Below are 20786 nucleotides of genomic sequence, written 5' to 3'. Positions count from 1 at the left end.
GTCCCCACCTCCTCTGAAGCTCTTTGCGGGCTCTTCTCACGCCCACCCCAACCCCCTTTTCCGTCTTCTCCAGCAGCTCCACTCTCTTCTCTGCCTTGGGCCACAGCGGTGATGGTCGCGTGCTCCCCTCGATCCCCGCAGAGGCTCTTCCCTTCCAACGCCAGCCCCGCAGCACCGGGACTGAAAACCCAACTCTCCTAAAACCCGTTTCCTTGCTGAGTTTATGATTAACCCCTCTCTCCAAAACTTTGCGCTTCCCTAGTGGCTCAGACGGTAATGAATCTGCCTGCAATGCAGGAGTCCCTGGTTCGATTCAGCCGCGCCGCCCCCCCACCCCCCACATACACACTCACAAAGGGTGGGGGTTTGTAGAGAGAGGCTAAAGGACCATCGTTCCCTCCCCAGCAGCACTCAGGCAAGGACACAAGGGTCAGGGGACAGGTATGCTTTATTACTCGGTTCCCACATATAATTGTCCCAAAGCACAAGTCAGACCTCTCACCTGTACTCATTTATACTTTACAAAGGTTATCGGTGCGCAGGAAGGTTTCCATAACGACCCAGCCCCAAGGCGGTGGCGGCCTCAGAGAACACAACTTCTGCGTCGAGATGTGGTCGTTCGGGCCTCCACCCCACTCCTCCAGACCCTGACCTCAGAGGAAACGGCAGACGCTGCGTCTCCTGCTCAGCGCCAGGACCCACAGGACAGAACCGGGGAGTCCCCGGGGGGATCATTTCTCCCTTCCCACGGGCCAGCCCCCAGATGAAGAAAATAAGGCACGGTCAACGGTGGAGAGGGAACTAAGTCAAGAAACTGAGCTGGAGATGGGCGTCCTCAGGCCAGGTCGCAGCCCCGCCTCCGCTTCCTCCTAGGAAGCCGACTCCAGGGTGGACAGAGGTGACGGCCGGCAGCAGGCCCACCCAGGAGGCTGGGCCTGGAGCTAGGAGGGGTCCTGGCAAGAGGGGGCGTGGCCCCGCCCCTCCTCCCGCCCCCTTTTCCAGGGTCCTCGGGCCAGCCCAGCTCCCCGGCCAGCACGGTCGGCCCTCCAGAGAGGGCTCAGCTCCGGTAGCTCTTGAGCAGGTGCCCGGCGACCACCAGCCTCTGGATCTCACTGGTGCCCTCATAAATCTCTGTGATGCGGGCGTCGCGGTAGTGCCGCTCCGCCGGCATCTCCGTCACGTAGCCCATGCCGCCCAGGATCTGCATGGCCTGAGGGGGAACGCGAGGGCTCAGGAAAGGAAGACCAGCCCCCGCCCTCCCCAACTCGGGGGAGAGACAGGGCAGGACCATCCCCGCGGCAGGACCAGCAGGGAGGAGGCAGCAGCCGGCACTCTCCCGCTTACCCAAGCCTGGGGAGCTCACCCGGCAGTGGGGACGCTCACCTGGTGGGTGATGGCAGTTGCGGCCTCCGATGCAGCCAGCTTGGCCATTGCCGCCTCCTAACCACAGAGGACGGTGGCGTCAGAAATTCTTAGCACCTGGCTTGTTCAACAGGGCGGCCTTGGGGAAGCCGCCCCTTGGAGCGATAAACCCACAGGCTCAAGGAACTGCGACCCCGCCCAGACGGCTCCCTCAGTGCCTCTGCCGCCACGGAAGCTCTGGCCTGGGCCCGGGGAGACCCCTGCCCCACTGGCACCTTGGTGAAAGGCTTCTTGTTGTCCTTCAGCATGGCAGCGCGCCAGGTCAGCAGCCGGGCACTCTCCAGGGCCAGGGCCATGTCCGCCAACTTGAACTGCAACAGCCCAGACCCGCCCCACCGTCAGTGCTGGCCCGCCCTCCCCTCTTCCTGAGGGGCGGGATGGAGGAGGGCGGAGGACAGGGCCGAGGCTGAAAGCCGTCCGGGAGCCAAAGAGGACAGGCCGAAATCGCGTCCCTCTGGCGTCCAGGCAAGGCTGCGCCTCTGTTACCTGGATGCCCTGCAGCTTGGTGAGGGGCGCCCCGAAAGCACTGCGGTTCTCAGCGTAGCTCACAGCACAGTCCAGGGCGGCCTGGGCGATGCCCAGGGCCTGGGAGGCGATGCCGATGCGGCCCATGTCCAGGGTTTGCTGTGAGGACCCACCTGTCAGGAGCCGGCCGTTGCCCAGGGCCTCACCCTAGGGATCCCCGCCCCTCGCTGCCAGGCTCACCATGGCGATCTTGAAGCCCAGCCCCGGCTCCCCCAGCAGGCTGTCCTTGGGGATGCGACAGTCCTCGAAGATGAGGTTGGCCGTGGACGAGGCCCGGATGCCCAGCTTGTCTTCCTTCTTCCCCAGCGTGAGCCCGGGTGTGGGCATGGGGACCAGGAAGGCACTGATGCCCTGGAGGCCGGGACACGCCCCTGACTTGCTCATCGGCCCGAGGCCAGTCCCTCAGACAAACCACCCGAGACTCCCACTCTGCCCCCCCCCCCCCCGCAATTTCCACCTCCCTCAGAACCTCGCTGTGATGCCCTCTGCCGGCTCCTCCGGGGACAGCGCCGCCCGGGGCCGGAAAGGGTCGGCTGGCAAGAGCCCCGGAGCCCAAGCGGCTGTCAGACCAGAGACGTAGCTGGAGAAACTGAACCGCTCGCCGCCCCTCCCTTGCGGGCCCCCCACCTTGTTATACAAGGATCTGTCGGTGCTGGCGAAGACCACGACGGCTGAGGCCTCCCAGGCGTTGGTGATCCAGGCCTTGGTGCCACTCAGGACCCACGAGTCACCGTCTGCCCGCGCGGTGGTGGCCGCGGCCCCTGCATCGCTGCCGTTCCCTGCCCCACACGCAGACTCAGAGTCCACAGCCGCCAGCTTGCCCAGGACCCAAGCTCACACCTCCCACACCAAGCACCCCGCAACCCGGCCAAGCAACACCCCCATTCCGCGCCCCACCCCCACCGCACCCCCCAACCCCCACAGCTGATGAGCCAGACCCAGGCGCAGGGAATCAGGGTCTGGCTCCTGAGAGAAGGGGCTGGAGGACCACACCAGCTCCCTCTCTAGAGGTGGGGGCACGTGGCACCCGGCTGTCTCCAAGCCAAAGGGACCGCGGGGCGCAGGTCCGTCCTTCCCAGCGCAGGCAGGGCGGGGCGGGGGCGGGGCGGGTGAGCACGGTCCCAGGGTGGTACCTGGTTCACTGAGGGCGAAGCAGCCGATCTTCTCGCCACTAGTGAAGGGAGTGACCCACCGCTGCTTCTGCTCCTTGGTGCCGAACTTCAGGATGGGCCCTAAGTAGAGGGACTGGGGGACAGTGTGGGGAGGTCGTCGCAGGCCCCAGCACACCCGCAGACCCACCCCCAGGCCTCCTCTCTCCAGAGGCCCCATGCAAAGGACCAGGCCTAGTGGCGGTCAAGGGCGGGGAGCCAAGGGAGGGCTGTGCCCAGATGTGGGGCCATCTGGAGCCTCCCTCCCCCGCTGCCTGTGTGTCCGAGGCCCAGGCGGGAGACTCACATTGTTGACACTCATGATGACTCCCGTGGAGGCGCAGCCCCGGCTGATCTCCTCCATGGCGATGGAGTAGGCCAGGTAATCGAGGGCGGCTCCGCCGAGCTCCTCGGGCACATCCATGGCCATGAGCCCCAGCTCGCCCATCTTCTTCACCTGGCCCCAGGGAAGGATGTCAAGGGCAGCTCCCGGGGGACGGGGGTAGGGTGGGGCCACAGGGCCCACTTTCTCCAACCCCAACCCACCTGCCCCCAGGCTGGTGCCCACAGAAACTCAGGTCATGTGGCCCTAACCACCCACCCCGGAACCCCCAAGGCTGGATCTGTATGACAGCCCTGTTGTCTCAGGCAGTCCTGTCCCCATAGTCTGCCCTCACTCATCTCTGTGTCTACAGCCACAACCAGTGAGCACGCAGAAGGCACAAGAAGGCTTTGGGGGCCTCTGAGGTGAAGGAGCAGGGCAGCACAGTGCCACACAGACCTTTCAGCCCCCCACGCTCACCACACAGCCTGTCCTCCCCACCACAGGGCCTTTGCACATGCTGTTCCTGTCAGTGATGCCCCGTATCAACTGGTGGTTAACTCCTCCCGCCTGGGGGTCTCAGCTCAGGCATCACTTCTGCTGGGTGGCCATCTCGGACCTCACTGAGTCAAATCCTTTAATCACACACTCCCGCAGGACCTGTAACTTCACACCTTTTCATGTGCTTGTTCTGATTACGGTCTCTCTCCCTGACCACAAGGGCAGAGATGGTGCAGTTTTGCCCACTGCTGTATTCTAGTGCCAGTGAAAGACTCAATAAAAGGGAAGAGCCTGGAATGTTTGACTTGGAATCCAGGAGTGGCTGGGGTTAATGATCAAGTGCCGTTTACATGCTCAGCGCTGGAAAGCGCTTCATGTGTATTCTTGGTCGAGTCTCTCCGAAGCTTGAAGCTTTGCTGAGTCAACCTCATGTCACAGGTGAGGAAGCTGGAGCTCAGGGAGGTGGAGCGCTTTGCACAGGGTGGACCTTATAAATGGTGGGGTGAGACTGAAACCCAGCACTGACTCCAGGACCACAACCAGCTCAGTCTGCACAAGGTAAGTGATCCGTGTACGGAGTTTAAAAAAGAAAGTCTTATTGTCCGCTTGCCGGGAGCCAGCACAGGAGATCCCACCCATGGCAAAGGTCATGAGGAAGAGCCCTGATGGGCAAAGGCGGATCAGGACTCAAGGGACTCCCTGACCCCATCCATGACAAGGTCATGCAGGCAAGGTGGATCAAGAACTCAAGGGGTCCCTTAGATCTGCTCTAGCATCTACCCCCAAAACCAAAATCTGTCTGTTACACTACACTCTTCTGACATTAACAGGGGCTATCCCCGACCACCTTTCTCTGGAAAATTAACTTAGAGCTCCAGTTAATAGTCTCCTGCATATAAAAGGAGTGTCTCAAGTCAAACCTCTCTGCTGGCAGACTAGCTTGTGTAACAGGATTATCCACACTCTTGCTACTATGTACATGATTGTTTCAGTTCAGTCGCTCAGTCGTGTCCGACTCTTGGCGACCCCATGAATCGCAGCACGCCAGGCCTCCCTGTCCATCACCATCTCCCAAAGTTCACTCAGACTCACGTCCATCGAGTCAGTGATGCCATCCAGCCATCTCATCCTAGGTCATCCCCTTCTCCTCCTGCCCCCAATCCCTCCCAGCATCAAGGTCTTTTCAAATGAGTCAACTCTTCGCATGAGGTGGCCAAAGTACTGGAGCTTCAGCTTTAGCATCATTCCTTCGAAAGAAATCCCAGGGCTGATCTCCTTCAGAATGGACTGGTTGGATCTCCTTGCAGTCCAAGGGACTCTCAAGAGTCTTCTCCAACACCACAGTTCAAAAGCATCAATTCTTCGGCGCTCAGCCTTCTTCACAGTCCAACTCTCACATCCATACATGACCACAGGAAAAACCACAGCCTTGACTAGACGGACCTTAGTCGGCAAAGTAATGTCTCTGCTTTTGAATATACTATCTAGGTTGGTCATAACTTTTCTTCCAAAGAGTAAGCGTCTTTTAATTTCATGACTGCAGTCACCATCTGCAGTGATTTTGGAGCCCCCAAAAATAAAGTCTGACACTGTTTCCACTGTTTCCCCATCTATTTGCCATGAAGTGATGGGACCGGATGCCATGAGCTTCATTTTCTGAATGTTGAGCTTTAAGCCAACTTTTTCACTCTCCTCTTTCAGTTTCATCAAGAGGCTTTTTAGTTCCTCTTCACTTTCTGCCATAAGGGTGGTGTCATCTGCATATCTGAGGTTATTGATATTTCTCCCAGCAATCTTGATTCCAGCTTGTGTTTCTTCCAGTCCAGCGTTTCTCATGATGTACTCTGTATAGAAGTTAAATAAGCAGGGTGACAATATACAGCCTTGACGTACTCCTTCTCCTATTTGGAACCAGTCTGTTTTTCCATGTCCAGTTCTAAATGTTGCTTCCTGACCTGCATACAGATTTCTCAAGAGGCAGGTTAGGTGGTCTGGTATTCCCATCTCTTTCAGAATTTTCCACAGCTTATTGTGATCCACACAGTCAAAGGCTTTGGCATAGTCAATAAAGCAGAAATAGATGTTTTCCTGGAACTCTCACTTTTTCCATGATCCAGCAGATGTTGGCAATTTGATCTCTGGTTCCTCTGCCTTTTCTAAAACCAGCTTGAACATCAGGGAGTTCACGGTTCACGTATTGCTGAAGCCTGGCTTGGAGAATTTTGAGATTGTTTACAGCCTCTCAACCATAAACAGCACAGAGAGTTTGGAGTATTTTGAAAGTCTTAGTTAGCATAGGGTTTTTCTAAAAATAAAAATCATGTTGGTGAAGGGTTTCATTGCTGAGTTAATGATTGCCACCAGGCCTCCATATCCTTAGGCACCTGGGAGTATGTCAATCAATGTAATTGGAATGTAGAAAAAGAAATACAGTAGTTTTGATGTTAGCAATACTAGGCTTTTGAGCTAATGAATTTTCTCTTTGTTATAAATCACTGTACTCCTCTTTCTTTGTTATAAATCCTTGTGTCCTTGCTATGTAAGAATGTAACTTTATCACTATCTTAAGACTAAGTAGATCATAAGGGAAAACAAGTTTTCTGATTGACTAACCTTTATCAATCCCTGGGATTTCTTTGGAAGGAATGATGCTAAAGCTGAAACTCCAGTACTTTGGTCACCTCATGCGAAGAGTTGACTCATTGGAAAAGACTTTGATGCTGGGAGGGATTGGGGGCAGGAGAAGAAGGGGACCACCGAGAATGAGATGGCTGGATGGCATCACTGACTCGATGGCCATGAGTCTGAGTGAACTCCGGGATTTGGTGATGGACAGGGAGGTCTGGCGTGCTGCGATTCATGGGGTGGCAAAGAGTCAGACGCGACTGAGCGACTGAACTGAACTGAACATTTATCAATAGAAAGAAAGATGGGGCCATAAAATGTTAATCGGTCTCCAGACCAGAAGATATTGTAAACAAACGTAAGACTCTTGTAAGAACAAAGATATGCAAAGAACACTGTCTTTAGATAAGGGTCAGAGCAGCTGACCCTGTGTGACTCTGTTTCTTACATTTATCTCTATGTACAACTAAAAGTATAAAAGTGGACCTGGAAAATAAAGAAACGGACCAGTTCGTAGAAAGACTGGTTTCCCCCGTGTCGTCTTTTCTCGCTCTCTTCTTTTCTGGCTGAATTTCCATCTGGAGCACGGAGGCTCGCCAGGCCTACTAATTTTGCTGGGGCTTCTAAGATCGGAACAGGGAGGCACTTTGTGTCTCCGCTCCTTCAGGAGACCTGGAAGACACCTGTGGCCTACGTAGGTGGTGCAAACTCCTTGTCTCAGAGTTTTATTGGTTCTCCGCGTAAACCAAGTTATTCAGCCTCTTTTCTCCACTAATTTTCCTACTACACTATTCTTTTCTAATCTCTCTCCATATCTTTAATTAATCAATTTTCCTCTAGACGCCGACTCCGTCCCCGCTTCGAATTACCCTGGATCCACCGGGGCTGGACCCCGGCAACCGCCAGTTGATCTACAATGCTGTGTGAATTTTCTGCCGTATAGCAAAGTAACTCTGCTATGCAGATTCTTTTCCATATTCTTTGCCATATGGTTTACCGCAGGATATTGAATATAGTTCCATGTGCTGTACAGAAAAGGCCTTGCTGTTTATCCATCCTGTACACAAGAGTTTGCACCTGCTAATCCCAAACTCCCAATTCGTCCCTCCCTCACCCCCTTCTCCTTGGCAACTACATGTCTGTTCTCCCTGTCTGTGAGTCTGTTTCTGTTCCGTATTAATAGATAGGTTCAATTTGTGATGAGTTTTAGGTAACACAGGTAAGTGATACCACATGGTATTTGTCTTTCTCTTTGACTTACTTCACTTCGTATGATAACCGCCAGGGCCACCACGGTACTGCAAGTGACATTATGTCATCCTTGCTCGTGGCTGAGCAATATTCCACCCTATGTGCGAGCCACATGTTCCTTATCCGCTCATCTGCCCGTGGACAGGTTGTTTGCATGTCTTGGCTATTGTGCACAGTGCTGCTATGAACACAGGGGTCCATGTTATCTTTTCAAATTACAGCTTTGTCTGGATATATGCCCAGTACTGGGACTGCTGGACCACATGGCGACTCTATTTTCAGTTTTCTGAGGAGCCTCCCTACTGTTATCCACTGCACCAATTTACATTCCCACCAACAGCATAGGAGGGTTCCCTTTTTTCCACACCCTCTCCAGCATTTATTATTCAGAGACTTTTGAATGATGGCCATTCTGACCGTTGTGAGGTGGTACCCCTATAGTTTCCATCTGCATTTCTCTAAGAATTAGAGTGGCATTTCTTATCATTAAGTGACTGAGACGTTCTTGACTCGACAGCAATGTCCGGGAAGAGGGGCATCGGTGAATTTGCTGAACTTTCACAATGATTTGTGTCCCTCTATGAAACTGGGTGTTTGATTCCACCTTGAGCTGTTCCCATGCGAGACAATTTGCAAGACTCTACGCTTGGGGTGGGCCTGACCCACCTCAGGGTCTCCCCTGTAATACGGGGGAGGAGATGGCCCGTGCCTAGGAGGCAGAATGACAGCCTCACAGAGACAAGCGCGCCCTAATCCCCAGGTTCAACGAGACTGAGTATGCTCAAAGAGACTCTGCTGAGGAGATTAAGCAAAGGACCCTGAGGTGAGGACGGGCTTCCCTGGATCATCCAGGGGATCATCCAGGACATCCTGTGTCCTCACAGGGCCCTTGTAAAGGAAAGAGGAGAAACAGGAAAAGGCCAGGCAGTGATTCTCCCTGGGGCCTGCCCAAACCTTGATTAGAGCCCAGAGAGACCAGCTTTGGATTTCTGCCCTCCAGGAATGGTCAGGTACTAAGTGTACACTGCCTTACGCCACTGCTTCTGGGGCCTGGTGCTGCAACAGCAATCGGAAGCTAGTACACAGTGACAAATAGGATTCAGAGCCACCAGGGACATGGCATTTCCAGAGTCACTAAAAAAAAAAATTCTGTGGTCACTGCACACCTGGGGACAGCAGCAGGTGACACTGCTCAGGGAGCTGGCGGGGACCGAGGAGTGGGTGAGGGTGGGAGGATCTGAGAGTCAATTTCTAGGTAAGTTGATAGGAAGTCAGGGGTCCCCAAGGAGGAAAGAGGGGTCTGGGGCTCTCAAAGAGGAGATAGGGGTCTGGAGTTCTCAAGGAGGAGAAAGGGACAAATTTTTTTCCTCCCTATATTCCTTAGTCTTAGTCACATCAGATGCTTTTTTCTTTAAGCCCAGAGCTGATAAAACAACTCAGCTTCAACTCTGTACTAAGGATTTTATATATAAAACAACAATGTATCCTGCTTGAGGACATGTTTCTCTTGTCCATGATCCTGTTCTCCTGAACATGATGTTTCTCAGTCCTGTCTGACTCTTTGCGAACCCACGGACTGCAACATAGACTATATTATAGACTATATTACAGTCTATGGAATTCTCCAGGCCAGAATACTCGAGTGGGTAGGCTTTCCCTTCTCCAGGGGATCTTCCCAACCCAGGGATGGAACCCAGCAGATTCTTTACCAGCTGAGCCACCAGGGAAACCCAAGAACACTGGAGTGGGTAGCCTATCCCTTCTCCAGTGGATCTTCCCAATCCAGGAATTGAACCGGGGTCTCCGGCAATGCAGGTGGATTCTTTACTAACAGAGCTATGAGGGAAGCCCAAGGATTACATATATAACAGCAAGGTATCCTGCTTGAGGACATGTTTCTCTTTCTTGAGAACCTTCTGACTAATCCTGTTATCTTAAAATGTATATTATGGGAGGGGGGGTCTAGTAAAATCTTTCTATTGTTAGTTCTAATTCTGTCATCTTAAAATGTAAATTGTGGGAGTGGGTCTAGTAAGATCTCTACAACTGTGAGACATTCTTTTGATTTATTGTAATAACCAATTAAAAATATATATAGCTCCCTTGCTAAGACTAGCACTCTCCGCCCCCTTCTGATGTCTGTGTCAGAAGCTTCCTCTGTCCCTTTTCATTGTAATAAAACTTCTGCCACAAAAGAGCCCTGAGTGGTCAAGCCTGGTCTCTGGTCCTGAAGCTGAATCTTCTTGGGAGGTCACTGAATCCGACATGGTTCACTGCAAGCTACCAGATCAAGGAGTGGGTGAGGGTGGGAAGTAGAGTGCAGCTGAGGCGCTGTCTGTCTCTGAGCACAACCTGGGGACTCAGAGCCCAGGGCCAGCACCGGGATGGCCTCAGAACAGAGCCCCTTTCCAGCCCACACTTATGGCCTCCGGCAAACCTATTCCAGAGTGAGGTAGTGGTTTACTGGGGAGGCCTGTGCTGGCTTACCAGCTAGAGCTGCATTCTACCAGGAGCTAGAAATACGCAGGGTCCCCAAGATTCATGCTCAGGCCCAGACAGGAACCCCACTGGAGGGCTTTCTCTGGCCAAACAGCAAAAGAAACTGAAGTAGAAAAAAAAAAAAAGCCCCATCTGTCTCACCCTACATGCACCATCCAGCTTCTCTAGGCATTAAGACACACATCCCCCTCTTTAGTCTCTCTCTCTCTCTGGTCCACGACCGTGGGATAAGTGACACATTAGCCCACCACACCAAGAAGACTCCATTTCACCCCAGGAGACAGAAGGGGAACCGAAACTCCCAGGTGGAGTACAGGCAGGACAAGGACAACCCCGTTTTCCTGTGATGGGTCGGGGCTCTCGCGCAGATGGTGACGGTCCCGGGACACCCAGAGTCCGATGAGAAAGCCAGGGCCCCTGGCTCTCTGCCCCTCACCCCGCCCTCTAGTGCTCTCTGTACCAGAAGAGAAAGCTGCCGGAGTCCCCAATGACTGCACCCACGTGGCGGCCTCACCAGCGTGCTATTTCCTCCCCAAGCTTTCTCATTCTCAAGTGTATCTGGAGATTTCTGGCAATATGCCATGGCCAGCTGCAGGAACATTCCAGGCAAAATGTGGAAACAGAAAGGCGGTGGAGAGAAGAGACGGCGTGATCAAGAAGAAAGCGAAGACAAAATAAAAAGCAGTACACACATACACAGAAAGACCGTGTGTCCAGCTGCAGAAACCATTTCTGATCTCGGCGTGTTTGATGTTAACTGGCTAACAGCAGCCAGCCTCCCTAATATTTTTGCCAGTTTTGAGCGATCGCAAGGAGAGCCCCTCAGAGACACTACCCACAGTGGTTACTCTCCATGCCTGTGTCTGTGAACCAGGAGTGTGGATCTGCAACCCTGACCGGGCCAAGCCTGCTGCTGCTGCTAAGTCACTTCAGTTGTGTCCGACTCTGTGCAACCCCATAGACGGCACCCCACCAGGCTCCCCTGTCCCTGGGATTCTGCAGGCAAGAATACTGGAGTGGGTTGCCATTTCCTTCTCCAAAGCATGAAAGAGAAAAGTGAAAGTGAAGTCGCTCAGTCGTGTCCGACTGTTAGTGACCCCATGGACTGCAGCCCACCAGGCTCCTCCATCCATGGGATTTTCCAGGCAAGGGTACTGGAGTAGGGTGCCACTGCCTTCCAAACCCGCAAGAGAGGGACTTCCCTGGCAGTCTAGTGGTTAAGACTCCCCATTTTCAACGCAGGGGTTGCGGATTCAATTCCTGATTGAATTAAGGGTTCTTGGCACACACCAGCACAGAGTAGAAGCTGGGGAGGCGGCTCCCGTGGCCCTTTCCCATGAATAAAGCAATGGATCTTCAACAAGTAAGGAGACGTGATTCTCTGAAGGGAGTTAGTTTGGACTCTCATGAGCATAAGGGTGTCAGAATTAAGGGCTCTCATGTGCTGCGTACATTCTCAGTCACCAAGTTGTTTCCAACTCTTTTGTGACCCCATGGACTGTAGCCCACCAGGCTTCTCTGTGCATGGGATTTTCCTGGCAAGAAGACTGGAGTGGGTTGCCATTCCCTCCTCCAGGGCATCTTCCTGACCCAGGGATAGAACCCACAATTCCTGCATTGCAGGCGGATTCTTTACCACTGAGTCACCTGGGAAGGCCCCAGTTGCATGGCCAAAAGTAAATAAATAAATAAATATTTTAAATGCATGAAGTTTATTTAAAAACAAAAAAACAAAACTCCCAAGAGAACATGTGAGAAAGAGAAAGACCCCTTTCTTAGCAGAGCAAGCCTTCAGCACCTCTGCCTTCATATGTGGGACCTGTTTCAGAGGATGCTTCGTATACAAATCAGTGCTTTTAAGTCACTTCTAAAGCTCACATTTCTAAAAAGTCAAATTTGTCCTGAGTTTGCCGATGCTCATGAGAGTCCAAACTAACTCCCTTTAGAGAATCACGTCTCCTTACTTGTTGAAGATCCGTTGCTTTATTCATGGGAAAGGGCCACGGGAGCCACCTCCCCAGCTTCTACGTTGTGCTGGTGTGTGCCGAGTGCTGGGACAGTAAGAGCATTCAGAATGGCTTGACCAAAAAGTTCAAGTCCATAAATTCAGCAAACATCTGCTGAATGCCAAGCACTTACTTGGCAAGGAGGTGTTTCGCTGGGCCAGGAGGTAGGGGTTTGAACAAGCCTGGCCTTCAGGAAGGCAACCTTAGAAAATAACTGGGTTACAGGACACACACAATAGCGTGATAAGCACACCCAGAGAACCAGGGATTATGAACACAGAGTGACAAATTCTTGGTAGGAGAGGTGAAAGGTGATGCTATTCAGGGGACACCACCAGGGTGGTGGTAACAAGAGTCTGTGCATGTGAATAAGAGGAAAAATGGAGTATGGTTCGAGAGGCTTCTATGTGGTACACTATCATCTGAGATTAGGGCAAGAGGAGGAAAAGCAGATTTTGCACCCAATACATTAAACTTACTCAATAAACATTCACTGAGTGAAGGAAAAGAAATTGGGTTCCGTTTTCTAGATATAAGCACGCACATACAGGGACGTCCCTGGCGGTTGCGGTGGCTAGGACGCGGTGCTTGCACTGCAGGGGACTTGGGTTCGATCCCTAATTGGGGAACTAAAATCCTGCAAGCCATACAGTGCGGCCAAAAATAAATAAATAGATAAAAATTCACATATACATTCTCAGGTTCCGGAGTCCAAAGCTGGTTTGGAAACACCATTCTATTTCTAATTTCCCTTTATTATATAATGGCATTGTATATCCATAACTGTTCCTTTTTTTTCCCCCTGGGAGTTGCGGGGGGTAGGTTTGGACACAGGAAGACCAAAGTTCAAACCTAGATTACAAAACCAGCCAACTGAGCAGAGACTGGTGCTAGCCTTCCACCTCCTTCATGGCCTGTCCACCTCTCAATTCTTCTCCCCTTGACTCTTCCTCAGGAAACCCACTTTTCCTGGGAGAAAAAATTCTTCAGGAAAAAAAATATTAGAAAACACTGACTAAGCATTTCCTGCATGTTGGGGGGAGCACAGAATCTACATCTGGCTCCTCCGATCCCAGCCCTGTGGCTTTATTGACAGCGAAATGAAATTCCTGGCTTCTGTTTCCTCATCCCAAAACTGGAGATCAGTGAAGAAACTGCCTGAGTGTTTTGTTGATGATTTAAGGGTAAGCACATGAAAATCACCAATTTAATGGACATGAGTTTGAGCAAATTCCAGGAGGTAGTGGAGGACACAGGACCCTGGCGGGCTACAGTCTGTGGGGTTGCAAAGAGTCAGACACGACTGAGCAACTGGACAACAACCTGGAATATGGTAACCCCCAAATGAGAGTTACTCCTGTTATTATTACTATCGTCATTTTAAAACACAACCGGTATTATTTTAAATGTTGCAGCCTATCCTATTACCCCTGTGTCTACCATTTTGATCCTTCTGCTTGTTTAAGTCCTGGATTTCCTTCTGTAACTAGAGCTGAGCACCACCCATAGTAACAGAGACAGTGATAAAAACTGTGAGCCGATACACTCTGATCCTCAGCGAAGGGACACCCTGGGCAACCGCTGCATCCCATCAGTGACCAAAATGAGAGCGTCCAATTCATGTGAGGCAGTGGCAAGATCAGAGATCAGAAGATTTAGCACCATTTCTCCCCAAGTCCTAGAACTTCAGGCAATTCTTACAACTGTTCCTTTATCCCCTGTTGCTGTTCAGTCACTAAGCCTGCAGCACGCCAGGCTTCCCTGTCCTTCACCATCTCCCAGAGCTTGCTCAAACTCATGTCCATTCACTCGGTGATGCTATCCAAACATATCCTCTGTTGTCCCCTTCTCATCCTGCCCTCAGTCTTTCCCAGCATCAGGGTCTTTTCCTTGGAGAAGGAAATGGCAACCCACTCCAGTGTTCTTGCCTGGAGAATCCCAGGGATGGCAGAGCCTGTTGAGCTGCCGCCTAGGGGGTCGCACAGAGTCAGACATGACTGAAGTGACTTAGCAGCAGCAGCAGGGTCTTTTCCAATGAGTCAGCTCTTTGCATCGGGTGGCCAAAGCATTGGAGTTTCAGCAACATTGAATATTCAGGGTTGATTTTCTTTAGGATTGACTGGTTTGATCTCCTTGCAGTCCAAGGTACTCTCAAGAGTCTTCTCCAGCACAACACTTTGAAAGCATCAATTACTGGGCAATGAGCCTTCTTTATGGTCTAACCCTCACATCTATACATGACTACTGGAAAAACCATAGCTTATATAAGGACTATACAGACCTTTGTAGGCAAAGTGATGTCTCTGCTTTTTAATATGCTGTCTAGGTTTATCATAGCTTTTCTTCCAAGGAGCAAGTGTCTTTTAATTTCATGGCTGCAGTCACTATCCGCAGTGATTTTGGAGCACAAAAAAATAAAGTCTGACACTGTTTCCACTGTTTCCCCATCTGTTTGCCACGACATGATGGAACTGGATGTCATGATCTTAGTTTTCTGAATGTTGAGTTTTAAGCCAACTTTTTCACTCTCCTCTTTCACCTTCATCAAGCGGCTCTTTAGTTCCTCTTTGCCCTCTGTCATAAGGGGGTATCATATGCATATCTGAGGTTACTGATATTTCTCCCAGCAATCTTGAATCCAGCTTGTGATTCATCCAGCCCGGTATTTTGCATGATGTACTCTGCACATAAGTTGAATAAACAGGACGACAATATACAGCCTTGACGTACTCCTTTCCCAATTCTGACACAGTCTGTTGTTCCATATCCAATTCTAACTATCGCTTCTTGACCTCTATACAGATTTCTCAGGAGGCAGGTCAGGTGGTCTGGTATTCCCATCTCTTTCAGAATTTTCCACAGTTTGTTGTGATCCATACAGTCAAAGGCTTTAGCATGGTCAATGAAGCAGAAGTAGATGTTTTTATGGAACTCTCGTGCTTTTTCGATGATCCAGGGGATGTTGGCAGTTTGATCTCTGGTTCCTCTGCCTTTTCTAAATCCAGCTTGCACATTTGGAAGTTCTCGGTTCATGTACTGTTGAAGCCTAGCTTGACGGGTTTTGAGCATTATCTTGCTCGCAAGTGAAATGAGTGCAATTGTGTGGTAGTTTGGACATTCTTTGGTATTGCCCCTCTTTGGGGTTGGAATGAAAACTGACCTTTTCCAGTCCTGTGGCCACTGCTGAGTTTTGCAAATTTGCTAGCATATCGAATGTAGCACTTTCACAGAATCATCTTTTAGGATCTGAAATGGCTCAGCTAGAATTCTGTCACCTCCACTAGCTTTGTTGGTAGTAATGCTTCCTAAGGCCCATTTGACTTTGCATGCCAGGACTTCTGGTTCTAGATGAGTGACCATACCATAGTGGTTATCTGGGTCATTAAGACCTTTTTTGTACAGTTCTTTTTCAGGTATGACCTAAATCAAATCCTTTATGATTATACAGTGGAAATGAGAAGTAGATTTAAGGGACTAGATCTGATAGACAGAGTGCCTGATGAACTATAGACTGAGGTTCGTGACATTGTACGGGATACAGGGATCAAGACCATCCCCATAGAAAAGAAATGCAAAACAGCAAAATGGCTGTCTGTGGAAGCCTTACAAATAGCTGTGAAAAAAAGAGAAGCGAAAAGCAAAGAAGAAAAGGAAAGATATAAGCATCTGAATGCAGAGTTCCAGAGAATAGCAAGGAGAGATAAGAAAGCCTTCCTCAGTGATCAATGCAAAGAAATAGAGGAAACAACAGAATGGGAAAGACTAGAGATCTCTTCAAGAAAATTAGAGACACCAAGGGAACATTTCATGCAAAGATGGGCCCAATAAACGACAGAATGGTATGGACCTAACAGAAGCAGAAGATATTAGGAAGAGGTGGCAAGACTACATGGAAGAACTGTACAAAAAAGATCTTCATGACCCAGATAACCACAATGGTGTGATCACTCACCTAGAGCCAGACATCCTGGAATGTGAAGTCAAGTGGCCTTAGAAAGCATCACTACGAACAAAGCTAGTCGAGGTGATGGCATTCCAGTTGAGCTATTTCAAATCCTGGAAGATGATGCTGTGAAAGTGCTGCACTCAATATGCCAGCAAATTTGGAAAACTCAGCAGTGGCCACAGGACTGGAAAAGGTCAGTTTTCATTCCAATCCCAAAGAAAGGCAATGCCAAAGAATGTTCAAACTATTGCACAACTGCACTCATCTCACATCCTAGTAAAGTAATCCTCAAAATTCTCCAAGCCAGGCTTCAGCAATACGTGAACCGTGAACTTCCAGATATTCAGGGTGGTTTTAGAAAAGGCAGAGGAAACAGAGGTCAAATTGCCAACATCCGGTGGATCATGGAAAAAGCAAGAGAGCTCCAGAAAAACATCTATTTCTGCTTTATTGACTATGCCAAAGCCTTTGACTGTGTGGATCACAATTAACTGTGGAAAATTCTGAAAGAGATGGGAATACCAGACCACCTGACCGGCCTCTTGAGAAACCTATATGCAGGTCAGGAAGCAACAGTTAGAACTGGACATGGAACAACAGACTGGTTCCAAATAGGAAAAGGAGTACGTCAAGGCTGTATATTGTCATCCTATTTATTTAACTTATATGCAGAGTACATCATGAGAAATGCTGGGCTGGAAGAAGCACAAGCTGGAATCAAGATTTCTGGGAGAAATATCAATAACCTCAGATATGCAGATGACACCACCCTTATGACAGAAAGTGAAGAGGAACTAAAAAGCCTCTTGATGAAAGTGAAAGAAGAGAGTGAAAAAGTTGGCTTAAAGCTCAACATTCAAAAAACGAAGATCATGGCATCTGGTCCCATCACTTCATGGGAAACAGATGGGGAAACAGTGCAAACAGTATCAGACCTTATTTTGGGGGGCTCCAAAATCACTGCAGATGGTGATTGCAGCCATGAAATTAAAATACGCTTACTCCTTGGAAGGAAAGTTATGACCAACCTAGATAGCATATTGAAAAGTTTGCCAACAAAGGTCCGTCTAGCCAAGGTTATGGTTTTTCCAGTGGTCATGTATGGATGTGAGAGTTGGACTGTGAAGAAAGCTGAGTGTCAAAGAATTGATGCTTTTGAACTGTGGTGTTGGAGAAGACTCTTGAGAGTCCCTTGGACTGCAAGGAGATCCAACCAGTCCATTCTAAAGGAGATCAGTCCTGGGTGTTCATTGGAAGGACTGATGCTGAAGCTGAAACTCCAATACTTTGGCCACCTCATGCGAAGAGTTGACTCATTGGAAAAGACCCTGATGCTGGGAGGGGTTGGAGGCAGGAGGAAAAGGGGATGACCGAGGATGAGATGGCTGGATGGTATCACTGACTCGATGGACATGAGTTTGGGTAAACTCTGGGAGTTGGTGATGGACAGGGAGGCCTGGCGTGCTGCAGTTCATGGGGTTGCAAAGAGTCGGTTACGACTGAGTGACTGAACTGAACTGAACACTTAGAGTATGAATTCTAGCTCCACAGACTGGTAAGCCTTGGAAAATCACATCCCCTCTCTGTGCTTCAAATTTCTCAACTGTAATAAAAATAATAATAGTATTAATAGCTTCTGTTTTTCAAATGCACCATGAACTTAACATACATGATCGCCTATAATCCTCACAACCATTCCAGGAGGCCAAATGGAGATTAGACCTGCAGCTGGGGATGACTAAACGCGATGAAGACAACTTCAAGGTTTACCACATAACAGGTGCCCAATTCATTTTGGTGCTCAGAATGCCACCCACCTACTCTACTTTGAGCTCTTTGGATGTTATATCCACAGTCCAGGCACAGTGCCCGGTATACTGTGAACACAGCACGCACTAAGATGGGAAAACTGGCCCCAAGGCTGAAGAAGCATGTTAACAGCGATCACAAGTTCTGAATTCAGGCCTGACAGAATCGCTTTATCACAAGTCATCTCAACAATATCTACTAAGTGTTTACAATCATGTACCAGAAAACTTGTTAAATCCCATGGGAGGGTACAGCAGACGTGCTTGTCCTCGAAGGAACGATACAGTGGTACAGGAAGGACAGGACTGACTGGGATCTCAGCGGCCGGCAGAAGACAGACTTGAGTTGGCACCTTAGCTCTGTAACTCATTAGCTCCATGACCTTGGGCCACATTATTTAAGCTTCTCATCAATCCGAGTTTCATCAACTACACAACAGGATACATAATAATGGCACCTTCATCTCATTGGACAGTTTTAAGAGACAGATAAGCTAGGCACTTCCCTAGTGGTCCAATGGTTAAGACTCCGAGCTGCCACCAAAGGGGGCGTGAGTTCGATCCCCAGTCAGGGAACTAAGATTCTGCATGATGCAGCCAAAAAAAAAAAAAAGAAAAGAAAAGAAACAGGTGTGCTAACCCATCAGCACTTAGGAGAGTGCCAAGCACACGTCAGCATTTTATGTGTTAACTATTATTATCAACACAATGCCTGGTATACAGTAAGCATAGCAATCATCCACCACGATTACTGTTATTCCAGAAGTTATTACCCTGGCTACAGGCCTCATGCTGGAGAGCGGACACCTCCAGGGCATTTTCTGGCTCCCAGGATCACACACCCTGAGGGTCCCTGGCTGCAGTGTCACTGCCCCTGGTTGTCACTGTCACCAGTTATCCTGGAGCAGAGGGAAGATTCCATCACTGGGTGCTGAGGTTGAAACCCTCACCTGAGCTGCTGGGAAGCGATGCTCCTTGTCCACCTGGGCTGCTATGGGAAAGAGCTCCTTCTCGGCAAAGTCGCGGCACGTCTGCCGCAGCATCTGGTGAGTCTCGGGCAGTTCAACAGACTGGTAGACGGTATGTAGGCGACGCCAGCCCCAAGGCCAGGGGGCTGCCAGAGAGAAAAGGAGTCAGTGGAAGGGGAATGCAAGAGGTCTCATGTAGTAATTAAAATAATAACAGTGATCCACTTACTGGGTAGGCTTCCCTGGTGGCTCAGATGGTAAAAAAACTGCCTGCAATGCAGGAGACCCAAGTTCGACCCCTGGGTCAGGAATATCCCCTGGAGAAGGGAATGACTACCCACTCCAGTATTCTCGCCTGGAGAATTCCATGGACAGAGGAGCCTGGCAGGCTACTGTCCATGGGGTCACAGAGTTGGACATGACTGAGTGATGAACACTTTTCACTTTTTCACTTACTGGGTGGTTCTCCACCACAGATGACTCGTGTCCCCCAGGGGGACATCTGGCAATGTCCCGAGACATTTTTGGTTGTCTCAACCAAAGGGTGGTAGGGAGTGGGTAGAGGCCAGGAATACTGCTAAACCTTGTACAGGACAGAACCCATGATAAAGAACTAGGGGCCCAAAATGTCATTAACACTGCTGTTGAGAACAGAACGGAATGCTCGCCATGCTTGCTGAATACTTTGTACAACAGTCCTACTCAGTGGCCAGCGTAACAAGTGACAGCAGCAGCACAGCTCTGTGACCCCAGGCAAGGATCTTAACTCCACGGGTTTCTCTGAATGTGGAGGACAGTAGTGCTCTGCTCCTGGGCTAGAACCAGGAAAACTAACCGGAGCACTTAGCACATAACCCTAACCCTGCTGAGAGTAGCGACAGCTCTCAAAGAGGGTCCCCTTTACTATCATTCGGGGTGAGTGGGTCTTGACCAGGCAAGGGAAGCCCTGGCCACAGGTGCCACTGCGGCTACAGGGTAGAGAAATTAGAAGATGGGAAAGAGGCTACCAGCGAGCTCCTGTAATCTGCCAGGCACCTGTGTTTTAATCCTTGTAACAACTCTATGAGAACAGCAGTATTACTGTGGTCGTTTCACACAAGGGCCCAAGGTCACAGTCTGGGTTCAACCCCAGACCTGGCACCCTAGGAATGGCGTACCCTGAACCTCCCCCGAAGGTGTAATAAGTGAGGGGGTGAGGGTGGGGGCGGTGGTGCAGCGTGAGAAGCGGGCTGGGACTGGGGGTCGGGGCAGGGGCCACGCAGGCGCAAGGAGTAGCCTAACTGGGGCAAAGGCCTTGCGATCCGGAGGGGGCACCGCCCGTCCGCCCGCCCTGCCGCAGGGGTGAACCCGCTGCCCGGACCCACGCCCGCCCCGCCCGCCGCCCCACCGTGCGGGGTCGGAACGCACTCACCTCCGCGGACAAGGCCACAGGCCCGGGCGAGCAGCGTGGCAGCCATGGAGGACAGGCAAGGCGGGCTGGTACTGGGCTTCTTCCCGGCGACCTCCGGGCTGTAGCACGGTTCCGGGCCGCGCGGGGAGGGACCTGCGCCTGTCAGGAGCCCCGCCCCTCGGGTCTCGGGGGCGGGGCCGGCCGCGGGTGCCCCGCCTCAGCCCGCCACCCCCACCGCGGAGATAATACAACTCTAGGGAAAGTCTCCGAAGCTGGTTCTGTTGCTCAGCCCGCTAAGTGGTATCCCACTCTGCAACCCCATGAACTGAAGCCCGCCAGGCTTCCTTGTCCTTCACCATCTCCCGGAGTTTGCTC

General features: G+C 50.8%; 1 protein-coding gene across 1 annotated transcript; it reads right to left on the bottom strand.

Moving 5' to 3' along the window:
• Nucleotides 1-430: 430 nt before the first annotated feature.
• Nucleotides 431-20517, bottom strand: ACADS (acyl-CoA dehydrogenase short chain). The gene is made up of 10 exons (XM_027956625.3): nt 20433-20517; nt 19004-19167; nt 3403-3552; nt 3081-3192; nt 2575-2726; nt 2128-2298; nt 1909-2046; nt 1638-1733; nt 1384-1440; nt 431-1210 (listed from the first exon to the last, which is right to left on the bottom strand). The coding sequence occupies exons 1-10, from the start codon at nt 20476-20478 to the stop codon at nt 1058-1060; spliced, it is 1239 nt and encodes a 412-aa protein (XP_027812426.1). The 5' UTR covers nt 20479-20517; the 3' UTR covers nt 431-1057.
• Nucleotides 20518-20786: the final 269 nt, after the last annotated feature.

Source organism: Ovis aries, chromosome 17 (genome assembly GCF_016772045.2).
Source record: "Ovis aries strain OAR_USU_Benz2616 breed Rambouillet chromosome 17, ARS-UI_Ramb_v3.0, whole genome shotgun sequence".
Lineage (NCBI taxonomy): Eukaryota > Metazoa > Chordata > Mammalia > Artiodactyla > Bovidae > Ovis > Ovis aries.
The sequence above is the reverse complement of the archived record's forward strand: the minus strand, read 5'-3'. Positions and strand labels throughout refer to the sequence as shown.